This window comes from Ischnura elegans, chromosome 6, assembly GCF_921293095.1.
Source record: "Ischnura elegans chromosome 6, ioIscEleg1.1, whole genome shotgun sequence".
In the NCBI taxonomy this organism is placed as follows: Eukaryota; Metazoa; Arthropoda; class Insecta; order Odonata; family Coenagrionidae; genus Ischnura; species Ischnura elegans.
In genome coordinates this window covers 50,201,541-50,216,064 of record NC_060251.1, presented here as the reverse complement: position 1 = coordinate 50,216,064, position 14,524 = coordinate 50,201,541, and the positions used below count along the sequence as shown (strand labels likewise).

At 40.4% G+C, this 14,524-nt stretch overlaps 1 protein-coding gene across 4 annotated transcripts in view; it reads left to right on the top strand.

Moving 5' to 3' along the window:
- Positions 1 to 1,215: 1,215 nt before the first annotated feature.
- Positions 1,216 to 14,524, top strand: part of LOC124160631 (regulating synaptic membrane exocytosis protein 2) — a 512,636-nt gene continuing 499,327 nt past the window's right edge. For all 4 annotated transcript variants that reach the window (XM_046536542.1, XM_046536543.1, XM_046536541.1 and 1 more), the window contains exon 1: positions 1,216 to 3,885. In XM_046536542.1, the coding sequence (XP_046392498.1) occupies positions 3,482 to 3,885 (404 nt within the window). In that variant the 5' untranslated portion in view covers positions 1,216 to 3,481. The remainder of the gene's footprint in view (positions 3,886 to 14,524) is intronic.

The following is a 14,524-nucleotide window of genomic DNA, read 5'->3' as shown; positions in this document are numbered from 1 at the left end:
TCTTGGGTTTCGTGTGCCGGAGTCGTTAGGATCCTTTCTGGCACCCTTGCTCCCTCCTGCTTCAGCAGTGCGGACCCGTAACAAACGTTCCTCCCCAACTGAGCGTCAGGATATCACAGAGAGAGCGCGCACTCCAGGGGCCACCGCCTGCCCTACATCTTCCCTCCCCTCCGCTTTCCCCCTACCGGAATCCCTCCCCTACAGAAGTAGGGAGAGGGGGAGGGGAAAAACCTCATTTCGGGGGCGGAAGTGGGAGTAGAATTTGTAGAGCAAAGTGGGAAGGGGGAGGGAGAATAGTGATCAAGGCGAGCCTTGAAAAGCCTTAGTTTTGTGCGAAGCGGGTGTAATTCTACCCTAAGCGAGGATTATCGGAGATTCTTCGCCCTAGCGTCGGTTCCATCGGAAGCGTGACGTTTTTATGTCGGACTGAACGGGATTCTGTGCGGGCACGAGACCACGGTCGCGCGACTCGGGGAGTGAAATAAAAGGGGGCGTACCCATAGGATAACGTTTTTGGGGTGACGGGGCGGGGTGGGTTAGTAGGGTGACGTCCGGAGGAGATAAGAAAGAGAGAAGAAGACCGTAGTTTTGTTGGTTAGAAAGGGGTTGGGCACAATTTTACAGCGCGCAACGCCGTCATAGTCCTCAGTTACACTCCCGAAAACGTAACGCATGATAGTTCGCACACTAACGCATTGTGCCACTAGATTAAAACTTTGAAGATAGCTTAAAAACACATTCAGTGAAGTCTAGTCACAATTACCGCGGCCGGGAACGTAGCGTAACTCACCAATTAGCATAACATAAACATCAACTTGACACGCAAAGTTGCGTTACGTAACCCGTCACAACCTTGGATCCCCTGCGTTCCGGAATCGCAAAATAGGAGTAGGTCTTCCGAAGAAAAAAAGGCAAAAATAATAAAAAAAACAAGCTCAACAGCGAGGGAGAGACGCAAGACCATTCCATGAGGGTCTCTCGGCGGTACGCAGACCTACGGGGGCCTATCCTTTGGAGCGGACCCTGATGCTCGACATGGGACGCGGGCGGAGCCAGCTCAGGACAGCTTCGTCACCTCCTGCCGGCGGGCCGGTTGGGCGGTGGAGGAGACTCAAGACAGGGACCCGCGAGCCGTGGGGAGGTTTCGTCGCCCCCGGGGGCGGAGCGGGAGGCGAGGAGGGAGGCGGCGGGGGGCAGGCGGCGGAGAGTCAGCAGGTCAGAGGTCGACGCTGCTTGTGCCCGGTTGGTTGAGAGAGGGCGGGAGGCGAAGAGGGGATAGCGGGTGACACAGAGAGAAAGATCGCTCGCTCTTGTCTGTGTGTGCGTGCGTTTTTCATAGAGATAGATAGAGGGGAAGAATAGGAGAGGTCATTTAGAGGAGGGGAAGGAGAAGAAGAAAAGGGTTATTTTTCTTTTCGTGGGAAATAGAATTTGCTCGCGAAGAGGAGAAAAAGCTTCTTTTTCACCCCTCGGACACTTGGTCTCCTCTCTGCCTTCAGTCGGGGGTAGGGAGGAGGGACGACTCCTCTGCAATTATGTGGTGGGGAAGGGGGAAGGGGGCAGAAGCAGACAATAAACATGTCTCCCCATTTGCTGGACTGAATCCCCCCTGACCCCCCCACAAAATACGTCGAATCTCTTGAGAGGAGGAGAACCAAGGGGAAAATTACATATATATACTTAGCGTGTGCTCCGAGAGCGAATGAAACAAGTGTTGTTTTTTTTATCCAATTCATACTTAAAAAAAACAGTTTTCCCCTCCAATTATAAAGCCTGATGGTAGTTTATATACCATCTATAAGTATATGCATATGAATCTCTCTCTCTAAATTTGCCAAGCGAATCGTTATTTAATAAATAGAATATCAACCCCTCGAGTAAAAGTTATCGCCCCCATCAGGAGGCTACATTATACACTTCCCAAGCTACGCTTATATTTTTAATTCTCAATCTGCTAGGTACGCGGGGGCTTGAATTTTTTTGAATAATAGAAAGCCATCCAGAAGGAATTTGGTACAGGAGATTTTAAAGACTTTGCATTTTTAAGTGTGGGTTCAGAGCAAGAAATTAAGTTTGCCACACTAAATTAAAAAAAAAAATGCAATCACTCGACCTCACACGGTAACACTTGCAGACTGAATATATGCATCAGTAGGTCCGCTCGTGGATTTACGTAAAGAAAACTCATAAGTAGTGGCTACACTTCTTATTCCCACTGTGGCTATTTTGTCTTCTAGAAGCATTAGTGAAGTCTTTCAACTCTTTGATCTGCTGCTCTGGTAGTATCACAGATTTTTTTTCTACTTCTTTGGCTCTGAACGGGGGCTCAAAAGCTTTTGGTGCTGGTTTTCAGGGTAAAAAAGGCAGTTCTATATCTCTCTGAATAAAGAAACTCTAACAGAATTTATGAACAAGTGCTTACTCGAAGTCTCTCTAATCGAGTGTGATAAAGGCTGATGAGCTGCAACGAACCCCTGAAGAATAATACCTTTAAGCGTGTCAACCTTAGAGATCTAATAAGGTAGGAATTCAAGGTTGTAGTATTGTTCTCAAACAGTATATCCAGTATACCCGAGGCCAAAGATTGCACCAAATAGCAGGAACTATCGTCATACGAAAACGTCCCAGCTGTCTGTAAATTTTGTTCCAAATCAAGAAAAAAAGGCTGAAAATATAGTATTCGCATGTTATTTTTTTCTTACCATTTGAATGCGTGTGTTTAGAACTTTTTTGGGGGTTTTAAAGCTTTGCAACATTCCTTCCTTTTATCCCTATACCTGCTACCGAGGATAATAACCCTGAAGATGCCGTACCAACCAAGCTGACAGAGTAGTCAAAGCTGTCTTTGAATGCCGAACAAAAAGAACGATTCAGCTTTTTTCATGTGTTGAGACACGCAGACGGAGAGTCAGACGAGAAGGAGCTATAAAAATTATTTGACTTTTTTGTAGTGTGTGCGCCGGATTGGATTAGCTGTTATCGATCAACAGGGAGTGTTTTCCTTACATTGATAGCAGTTTCTTTATCTTTTTTTTTTAAAGAGACCTCCCAACAAGAGAATTTACATCAATCGGAAGGATTGTTATAGTTTTTTTTCAACAAAGAATTCCGGTGTTTACTCGGAGGGACGTTCGTTTTTGTCCTATTCATACCGAAGAGAGCAACGTTTTTCTCCCCAACCCCTCGTATATTTACCTCAATATTTATCTTATACAAAAGAACACATACGATCATATTTATACATATATTGTATCTGCGTTTCAGATATCCTCTTACCAACACACGCAGAAGTGAGACATTTTTTGAAGAGATATTGTGAGTGTGCCTCAGGATCCCCTCGACAGTTCCTCCTGGGAAGACAGTGTTTTTGTGTCCGGGGACTTACATTAGCGTCGCAAGCTCATTGTTGAGTGTTGTTGGTGTTAAGGGCTAACTGGTGGTGGGATCGGCTTGGTAGTTTAGCCGGTGGGTGACACGGAAGATGGCCGATCCCAGACTGCAGCAACATCCACCGCACGTTCTGCACCAACAGTACCACCAGTACCAGGGCGGGGGCGGTATGGTCGGGGGCGGAAGACCCGCCGGGCAGGGCGGAGGCGGCATCGGGCCGCCCCAGCCCCACAACCCGCCCGGCCTCCACCCCGCCTCCGGCCCCGGGGGGGCTCAGTTGCCCCCGCAGCCGCCGCAAGGGGGCGTTCCTCCCCCCGGCGGCTCCCCGTCCGCCGTGGGCATGCAGCAGCCCGGCGTGGCGCCGCCGATGGCCGTGCCGGACATGGCGCCACCCCTTCCGGACCTATCCCACCTGACCCCGGAGGAGAGGCGGATCATAGAGTCGGTAATGCTGAGGCAGAAGCAGGAGGAAGAGAAAGAGAATGAGGTCATGAGGTGAGTGAGACGCCCCGGGTGTTTTTATTGCCCATAAACTTGTCGATGGCAGGAAAATCCTGGTGTTCGAAAGTAACATTCGACTGTGCTCCCGCGTTTTAAACGACGCGCATTATTCCCATACCCGTACGATGGTATGAGTAAAGAATTCCTTACACTCGAATATCAGATCTATCTTTCCGCGATGCTGCATAAGCCAATGGCTAAGTGGGGACAACATCTTGTGTTAGCTACCACCAGCATCCAATATTAGTATCGGAAAGAAAAACTAGTTTTGCTCCCGCGACTAAAAGTACCGACAATAGATTCCCATACCCGTTCGATTGTATGAGAAAAGCATTCCCTATAGTCGAATATCATACCCATTCTTCCGCGTTGGTGCGAAAGCCAACCTATCTATAATCAAGTGGACACTACAATACCCAATGTTCGCTACCGTCGACATAAAATCGTTGTATCGGAATGATAACCTTGTTTTGCTCCCGCGACTAAAGCGACCAATATCTGTTACCCATACTTGCAAAATATTTTGAGGGTAATATTACTCGAATGTTAAAACCATCATCAAAACCGAGTTGCTGCGTAATCTTAGTAGCTTACCAAATGGAGATTGCAACATCTAGTGCTTATAGTGTCACTTATACATCGATCATCTTACAAGTGTCGAAATATTCATTTGAATTATTTGCGTCGTGAAAGGGTGTCAATAAGGCCTTGGTTGGTTTTTACTGTGGAAAGGGCAGTGTCTTTTGCTGTCCACGTGTATGGTCTGGGTGTGGGTTTTGAATTGTTGTTGCGTTCTCCGTTTTTATTTCTACTATCGTCCCTAGCGATTGGATTGATGGTCCATATGTCCCGTCGAAATTGTTTGTTATTAGAGATAAATTATTTTAATTATCTTTTGCATAACTCTCTTGGGATGACTTTCCTTCCTGTTTATAGACTACGCTCTATTAATTTATACGCAATTTTACTGCCTTGATTTATTGATCCAATGCGAGATTGCATCTTCCATTTGCGTCCACGGAAAGGCGCAACGAAATAATGAAGTTTATTCTGGTAAAAATAGCTTATCCATATATCCATAAAGTTTCGTGTAATGACGATGAAGTTATTAATTCCCTCTTCGAGTATTTGGCTTGCGTTCAAGCCATATTAGAAATTTTCGACTGATTGGATATTCATGACACTGTGATCATATGAATATCAGTTTTATTACTTCATTGGTTAATTGGAGAGGCGTTGAGGCAATTATAAATAGAGAGAGGATGAAGGCCTTTTTTCTATGGTATGGGATCATACAAGATAGTTACTTCTCAATCGATTTATCTTCAAAAAGTCGATCAATGCCGAATTTTGAGGATTGCTATTAAATACATCTGCATATTTTTATGCATAGATTTTGACTAATTTATATTATTACTGCATATAAGTTAATGCAACTGAGAATGGCCAATGGATAAAAAATTGATTCTTTAATGATTGATGTAAACGAGTAAACTTAAATGCAGAATAGAATATTATTTCACAGGCTCAGCGTAAATTTTAAGCACGCTATCAAAACTTGCTTTAATGTTTTCCCGTGTTGAAAGTGCATCAAACTGAAATGCCATTTTACTTGTGACATAGTTTTTTCGATTTACCAATGATTGTGATGTATATTTTTTGTAAAATAGGTATTTGGTAACTATTCAGGGTTGAGATAACTAAGGAAGTGAATTTGCGTAGTCCGATAGGGTTAGACCGATTCGAGGTAAAATTTTAGGCATCGCCTTCGAAGGTTTTATAATTTATTCAAAAGCCTGTTGATCAGTTGTTGGAATCTGTGGTATCGCAGTTGATGGTGAATTGCTCAGAACTCCAGTTCAAGCAATCTAGTCGATATGCAGCTTTTTGCACTAACCTTGGGTTTTGCTTAGCAGCAAGATATGTTTATTAACTACATTTCAACTGTCGAGCAAAGAAATCAGTTTTAAATACCTATATAAAAATGTTAATAGCGTTGTTGAGTACGCAATCGATGACGATTGGATTTGTATCCCCATCTGCATATATTACGGTGAACTTTTTACTGCTCCCATAGCTGCGTTTGGTCGAAGTACCGTTGTGTTAGAGAACTCCGCGCATGCGCCTTTGCTTGACATTTTGACCTAATGGTAGTGACCTCTTTTGTCGTAAATGGGAGTCATCATGACAAATTCGTCCATTTCAAGACCATTGGGGTTGATTTCATTTCTTTCAAATCACTTTCATATTTGTTAAGAAGATGAACCATTTAGCTCTGGCTCTCAACCCGGGTGACGATGTTTTTACCTACATCTTATCAGCTGTTCGGAAGAAATGAGGTCATGGTACAGTGTTGGCACAGATAGTGTGAATGCGAAAGTCCTTTAAAATGCATTTAAATTAAACGAGAAGAAAAATATTTCATTTCTTAGACTTCCTTTTTCTATTCCCTAGATGTCGAAGCATCCTTGTATCCCGTCAAATTGATTATGGCCATATATTTTCAACGCTTTCATGCGCCATACAGTATGTTTTACGGAAATAATTTTTTCTCTGACGTCGATCCACTATATTAGTTATATGTTTTAAGGAATAGTTTATAACTAATGCATTTGAGGAACAGCGAATGATCGAATGTACGGATTATATTTAAGAAAAAAGTAATGCAGAATAGCGTTCATAGTTTTTTCGATGGTTAATCACATATACTCAACTTATGCATATCACGATCTTGTAGTAAAAGTTTGCTTTTAAAATATTTGCATTATTCTTCATTGGGAATAAATATTGATATTGAGCCTTATTATGTGAATAAGTATTACGCATTTTCCTCGATCGTTAATGTGGGTGCGCACTAGAAATGTAGGTCGAAGTACTTAGTTAAGAAACGGTGACAGTTTAAAAAGAATGATTGTATCTCGAAGTCAAATGAACGCAACTTAACTACAGGCATGATACTCGAGTTGAGACCTCTCTCGCTGGAAGATCGAGGAACACCGACAAATGAACGGCACAAGATGGCTGATTACGCTCGTATTTACGCGATTTTTACTATACTCTGTTATATTTTCTTGCAATTATTGGTTTGGAGCAATCAGAAAGATGCTTCTTGTGGAAAATTCTGACTTTTTTAGCCGGCCCTTGTACAGGTATCGGAAAGGATATTTAATCCATTTTTTTTAAGGATGGCCGACTCGGGTAGGAATAACTTATCAGCTGGTGCTACTCTAGTTTCTAAGCGTGAAGACAATGAACCTACGGAGAGAGGTCCCGAAATAGATTCGGCGTAGGCTATGAGCTGAAATTGAGACGAGTATTATAAACACATTTGTAACTCGATATTGAAGCTAAAAAAGTCAGAATCTTCCACAAGAAGCATCTTTCTGATTGCTCCAAACCAATAATTGCAAGAAAATATAACAGAGTATAGTAAAAATCGCGTAAATACGAGCGTAATCAGCCATCTTGTGCCGTTCATTTGTCGGTGTTCCTCGATCTTCCAGCGAGAGAGGTCTCAACTCGAGTATCATGCCTGTAGTTAAGTTGCGTTCATTTGACTTCGAGATACAATCATTCTTTTTAAACTGTCACCGTTTCTTAACTAAGTACTTCGACCTACATTTCTAGTGCGCACCCACATTAACGATCGAGGAAAATGCGTAATACTTATTCACATAATAAGGCTCAATATCAATATTTATTCCCAATGAAGAATCATGCAAGTCCTGGTGCACGTGAATGGCGACTAAGTGACTTTTCTTTACGGTGCTAATCAAATTATTTCACTTCGATGCATGAACCTGAAATATAACAGCTGCGGTCAGGATACAACAATGTGGATTTTCATCAGTATCCAACGTTGCCGTCTGTTCGGGAAGCGGCGCTGGAATAGCAGATCAGCTGTCACCCTGTATTCATGAATGAAGAAGCCACACGAATTAAAGTGATGGAACGGAATATAATTTGAAATGGTAATGGCCTGCATTCTGAGCTGATTAGGAATGCTTGACCCCATGGATATACCAGGCCACACGATCTGCTCGAACGTTTTATTTTTTTTTTTAAGTATTCGAGAAATCAATAAAATTACCAGATAACTTCCGCATTTTACATCATGCGGCACTGTTGCGTAACCCCTGGGTCGTTAAATTACATTCGTTTGGACCGATCACGTGATAAAGGTTGCCTAGTTTCGCCCGGGTGGCATTTAACGATCCCGGCTCTCGCATTATGGGTGTTGTTCTTGAACCGGGTCAACAGCTGATGTGGCCAGATGCGGAGCTTTGGGAACTCTGCGCAATAACTTCACCGGGTATCCGCGATGAACGCGGTGACTTATCGGCAAGAAGTACACTATATCATGTACGAAGTTGGTTATTTTGTTATCCTAGGCTACAAGATGGTTGACAATTAGCTGAATAGCGTTTTCCGTTACGTTTTTGGCAACTATTTGAATGGAGATAACTACTGAAATTGATAGTGGGTGTATTTACTTTATGTAATTAATGCGTAGTAATAATATAAGGCACTTTGTAGTTTCCGCACTGATTTTATACTCGGCAACCGGTTTCGGCGTATTCTACGTAATTTTCAAGCACAACTGCTTGTTGCACACAAAGCAGTTGTGCTTAATGATGATATAGATTACGTCGAAACCGCTCGGCGAGTATTAAATCAGTGTGAATAGTACAAAGTGCCTTTTAACATTACTATGGATATAACTCATGACTTCAGGCGTAACTATCTGAAACCTTTCCACTATGGAAAATGAAAGAATTATAAACTTTGTTAGGTTCACTAATTTATTTGAACAAGCACGACCGGGGTTTCATGAAATACTTGACGCCTCACAACTGACGATGCAACTATGTTATGAAACTCGTGTCGCGCTATTTCAAATATATTAATGAACCCAACAAAGTTTATTCTTTAATTTTCCATAAAATTTGATTGGGGTAAGGACAATTTGATGTATTCCATAGAATGTTGGCGCTCACAGAACGCAAGAGTAATTACTTAGCAAGTTGGCCCTCTCGGCAGCAAACTGATTCCATCGTGTCATTCCATGTCAAAGAAAGGAATAAAATTTTATACTTTCCATAGGATGGGAAAATATTTTGCATAATGTGAAACTTGGGTCTGTAATGTCGACATTTTTCGCGTAATGTATTTAGTTCTTTCATTTTATGGAAAGCGGTTGCCGTTTGCATTCATCCTTCGAAATGAAGCTGTTAAGGTTTCCTTCCGTTCCTTCACTGCGTGAAAAGAAGTTGGCTGTTTACTCATTGGAAAAATTCGTGTGGAATGGATAGTAAAAATTTTCATTCTTCAGGACCGTACATGAATTTTGGTTTAAATTGTAAGTTTTGTGGAAGGATACTGTAGAACTAGTGGTCACAAATAATATTACCCCAAAATTTGGTGAAAATAGTTTCTATAAGCCATGACTTTCGTCATTGTAAAACCATTGATACGTATGAGATATGTTTGATGGCCTAAGAACAAAGTTATCATCGCACTCAAAGTAATTATTTGATATATTAGTTAATAAATTTAGAATTTTTGGGAAAGATTATAAGGTTGTGATAAAAAAGTGTTTTATTGGATGACAAAAACTTGCTTTGCGTGGATATTACCTACATTGTTTATGGCATAATATCTCGCGTCCGTCTTATAATGTGTAATTGTTTTTTTATCTGCAAAGGTAGGGAGTTATGAAAATTCTAAGGATGAAATACATATAAGATCAGCTAATGATATTTCTGGATTTACTTTTTCTCGCATTCTGAAATAGTAAATGTCATAGTCTTATGCATTATACATAAGTAATTCTCTACTTCCCTTTCTGTTCATTTTTACTTACTGTTGAACGATTTACGGTGATGATTTAAATTATTCTTTTGATACGTATAAAGCCCATTCTTCATCAACTTGCACGTATTGTGAGTGCCTTACGGTGATGCGGTGCGATTAAAAGTGTTAGAATGCGGTTGCATTGACAAAACGGAGTCAAAAAATGTTTTCAGGCAATTAAAAAGCCATTTATAGATGAGGCACGAATAAAGCTTTTGAAATTGTGGCTAACATCTTGTTAAAACTAGCATGAAGGGAATTGATGACATTAATGCACACAAAGAAGCAACTCTCGAAGATATCTGGAATAGCAAAAAAAGATGTAAGATGTTTAAAAAATATCTAAAACTGCATCTTAAAAACGCAAAGAACATGAGAAATTTGGAGAGAATAAAAGAGAAGTAAACGTTGATGCTAAGTCGTTGCTTTGAGGAACATATGGCTAAAACGTGGTATTATTGATGACGTTATAGCTTCTATAAACAATAATGAAAAAGGTTATTCTTGAAAAAAGATAAGGCATAATTAATAGGCGGAACGAAGTAGAGGTGCTATGAGATGATCCGTGGAGATGTCACTGGAATCAACGTTGGGATGCTTTCCGGTCAGGAAACCCTCGTCAGCTTGAGGAGATATCTAATGAAATGTCAAACTGTAGTCGAGGTTTTAGGCTTTGGTTGGGTTGGGGTTTGGTCGATACGACAGTGTATGGTTGAGAAGATCGTAGGAAAAGAGGTTGCAAAGTTACAACGTGAAGAAGGGTAATACCAAAAAATTTCATTGCGGAAAGGTGAACATTATTTTATTGCAAACTTTATATTTTTCTCAACAGTTTTTACGCCAAGAATATTACACTAAAAACCCACCATGTCTATTTTTATATACGGCTAATAAATGTAATAAGGTATAAGTTGTATGGAATAACTATCATATTTGAAAAAATCTTTAAAAAACATGTATGTTCTATAACTTCGTAGTATGTCCCATTTATTGTGATAAATTTTAGATTTTACGGAGGAAAAATTTGAAATTTTATGCAAGTGCTACTGACTGCTGGTATGTTCAAATGTGAATACCGCTCTAAAAATTCGCTCTCGTGGTTTTATTAACAAAATACAGTCAGGTCGGTGGCCGATTGAATTGGTAGCTATTCGATTAGTGGCGTGGTAGTATATATTTCAATTAGTCCTTTTTTATGTATCGAAAGTGGAGCCAAAAATACGTTATGAGGTTTACAGGCGTATTTGGTTCGAATCGCGAAGTAAAATGAGTCTAAATATATAATGGTGGAAAAATGTGAAATGCTTGGGAAATGGAAACTCACTTTCCACATTCCACACTAATGCTTTCTTTACTTTTTATTATTGCTGCAGCACCAACAACAGCACCTTTTGGCCTTTACATCGGGGTTTTCATTAATTTTAACAATAAAGCGTTCACTATCATTCATGCCCTGAATAGTAGCAGCCTTCCCAGGCGGGACTCGAACCTTTGCTTTGGCAGGCGAGGGCATTGTTGCCTTGCCACCACGAAGGCTGATTTTATTTCCTGTTACATGCTTTTCCTTTTTCATAGTTTCAGAAGGTAGAGCCGTAAACAGTGTAAATATGGTTCTTGAATTTTTTTGTGAACAAATCTTGCCCCAAATACTGACGACTTTATAAAACGAAGTTTCTTTCATGAGTGCCGAAGTTGGCTGGCTCTCCAGACGTTTTTGTTGCGTAAACGAATTTTGGGTAGTTAAGCTTTCCCTTCCCCTGCTCGTAAGGTTTCGTGATGGTGGGTCGGTACAAAAATGTTTACCGCTCTCGTTGAACACGTGGCCAGGGCTGAACACAGCTGTCATGAGGGCCTGACGGCCTTGGCGGTGGAAATCGCGGTGAGTAGGACATCTCCCTCTCCCTGTCACTGGCATTGAGGAAACAAGGTTACCTGCGACAGGGCTCGAAACTGACACAAGATTTATGAGTGTCGTCCTATTTGAATGTAAGGCTGCGGACACAATCGAGATTACTTGTCAAATCGATTAGACTTAGGCTGTTTTCCAACAGGAGAGTTTCATTCAATGCTTCATCGATTATTTTTATCGATCGAAATTTTGAGCATTGGACGGTTATTCGGAATTTATTGGTAATTGCTCTCCTGACGTTGCTGGTCGGCAATATGTTAGTGATGCGGGCTAGGTGAAAAACCAGTTCGTAGAGTTTTTTATATAAACATATGTTACTTGTTTACTAAAGGAGGGACTGATTTCAGTGATGGTGCTTCAGAGGTAATATATTTAATTTTATGTGCTGGCTGGTGTCAGTTTGCATCGATTGCATTGAGAATGTTCTCCGACAGGAGAATTTCATTCTATACTTAATCGATTGTGTGTATTGATCGAAATTTTGAGCATTTGACGATTATTGGGGACTTAATTGGAGGACTAACACCTAGTACCATCAGCCTCAGTGTAATTGCCATGGGAATTAAAGAAACTGGATAGGGTAGTGGTCTGCGCAGTGGCCCCGAAAGCCAAAAGTCCGTGGATCGAATCCAAGTACAGGGAAATTTTTTCTCATGGCATTTCATGAATATTTGATTCGAGGATTTCTCTCCAAACGCTGCTGGTAGGCAATATGATAGTGCTGCTGGCCAGTTAAATAGCCAGTTTGTAGAGTTTGTCAACACGTATTAATTGTTTTTTAAAGGAGGAACTGATTTCAGCGATGGTGCTTCGGAGATGATACCTTCAATTTTATGTGCTGGTTTGTGTCAACTTGCATTTTTAAAATGAATTTATGCTCCTGTGGAGTTTTTCGGATCACCTTTCCCAAAATCATGGAAGGGCCACCCCTACTCCCAATTACACACCCTTAAGTATATGCACCCCTTGAAAAGCGCATTGATTGTGATCGAAATCAAAGTTGATCGATTAAAATAGCTTTTTTAGAACATTTAGAGCACTTCAAGAATATAATATTATTCATAACCACCCGATCTTATTCAACTTGCTGCGCTTTCTGGTTTACAATTATTAACATCTTTTGCATTTGTCTCACGGACCGCTCTCGGATCTTTCGCGGGCCAGCTGTGGTCTGCGGAGTGCCGATTGCGAACAGCATTCAGCAAGGAAAAAAGAAATATATTTAGATTTTCTTTTTCATTTGAAGGTAACCTATGATTATCCGTTTTGTATCCGTACGTGTAAAATAAATATACAGCAATAAAATAGCACATTTGTCACTTGTAGGAATAAAAGAGGGTGAAAATTGCTAAAATAAAATTATGGGGATTTATTTCTCGCACATGCGAGGTAAAGGTTCTCGAATATCTTAATTTTTTTACTTTATTGTAGGCACTTTTGAAATTGCTTCTGGAATCCTTTTTAAAATACATTAGTAAACCTAGATATGGAAATGAGTGGTTGGTTATGTGTTACGCACTTTTTAGCCATTCAAGGCTAAAAGAATCACTTAAAACCATGAAATCTCATGATTACTTTCTGGATCTTCATTCCCCTCTCAGTTTAATTTATCATGTTGATTTTGAGATCATTTTAGCGAGTATAATCTCACCTTTCTTTGTTTTCTAGCCGATCATAGGGCATTCAAGTTGCGTGATGATGTTCATTAATTTTCCTCGGAAAACGACAAGTTATGTATTCCAATTTCCTTTCAAATGGCGCGTGGAGAATTTCACTAACGATTCTGTAAGCCGCAGTCCTCTTTAGTAGCTTGTAGTGATGTTGGCCAGACAATTACTCAGTGAGTAAGGTATATATAATAAGTTATTTGTATAGACATTAACCAATGGTCGGTCTACTAAAAGGATATTTAATATTTCATGAGTTAAGCTCTATCTTTTAACGTTGTGGTGGCACTTTAACCACCACGGGACTTCACACTTTCATTGTTCAGTGAGAAATAATGTCTAAAAATATCATTGCCGACGGTCTGTGTCCATGAACGTAATAACCCAGCGGGAAAGTCGATAACCCCTTATAATTTGTTTACGTCTGGAAAAGTACAAGCATTTTATATTAACAGGGGATTTTTTTTCATCTGGTGTAGTAAATGCAAGGTGTCGTGCCAAAGAACGAGTACTGGGGTAGTAGAAATAACAGTTCAAACGATTGGTCACAGGAAAATGAAAATTATGCGGATCTCCATTTATTTCTTCATCCTACGCGGCTGTCGTATTTTTGTCCACGCTCTTGTACCGTGGGGAAAATGAAACATCCTAGCTAACTTTTTTCGCGAAAAGTCAGATAACATAACCAGTAATTTTACCAAGAAAAGCCATTTTTTGACCTTTAGTTGTTGATGTATAGTTAAGAATTATACTTGGCAATTAAAATATGTTCGTTTCTCTCAATAAACTCCTTAAAGTAGTATAAATGTACTTACAATGATCATTTGCTAAAAATTCAATAGCATCGTCATTCTAAAAAAATGCGGACAAGGCAATGCCTAGCGATGCATCCATGATAAAATATAAACATCAAATGGTATACAGCTAATATATTACTGCACTACCGACCATGGTTTTGACAATCTATGCCATTTTCAAGGACAGGTCACCTTGAAAATGACATAGAGTGTCGAACCATGGTCGGTAGTGGAGCTATTTAATAGTGTGCGGAAATTAACATTTTTTGTTCATATTTTTATCACGGATATATCACATTTCCACCAAGACAAGCCTGAAACGATGTCATGACTTAGCGATAGTCTTAAAAACTTACGAAATGGACCTTATATATCTATATTATGATTTTTGCGATTGGATTGATGAG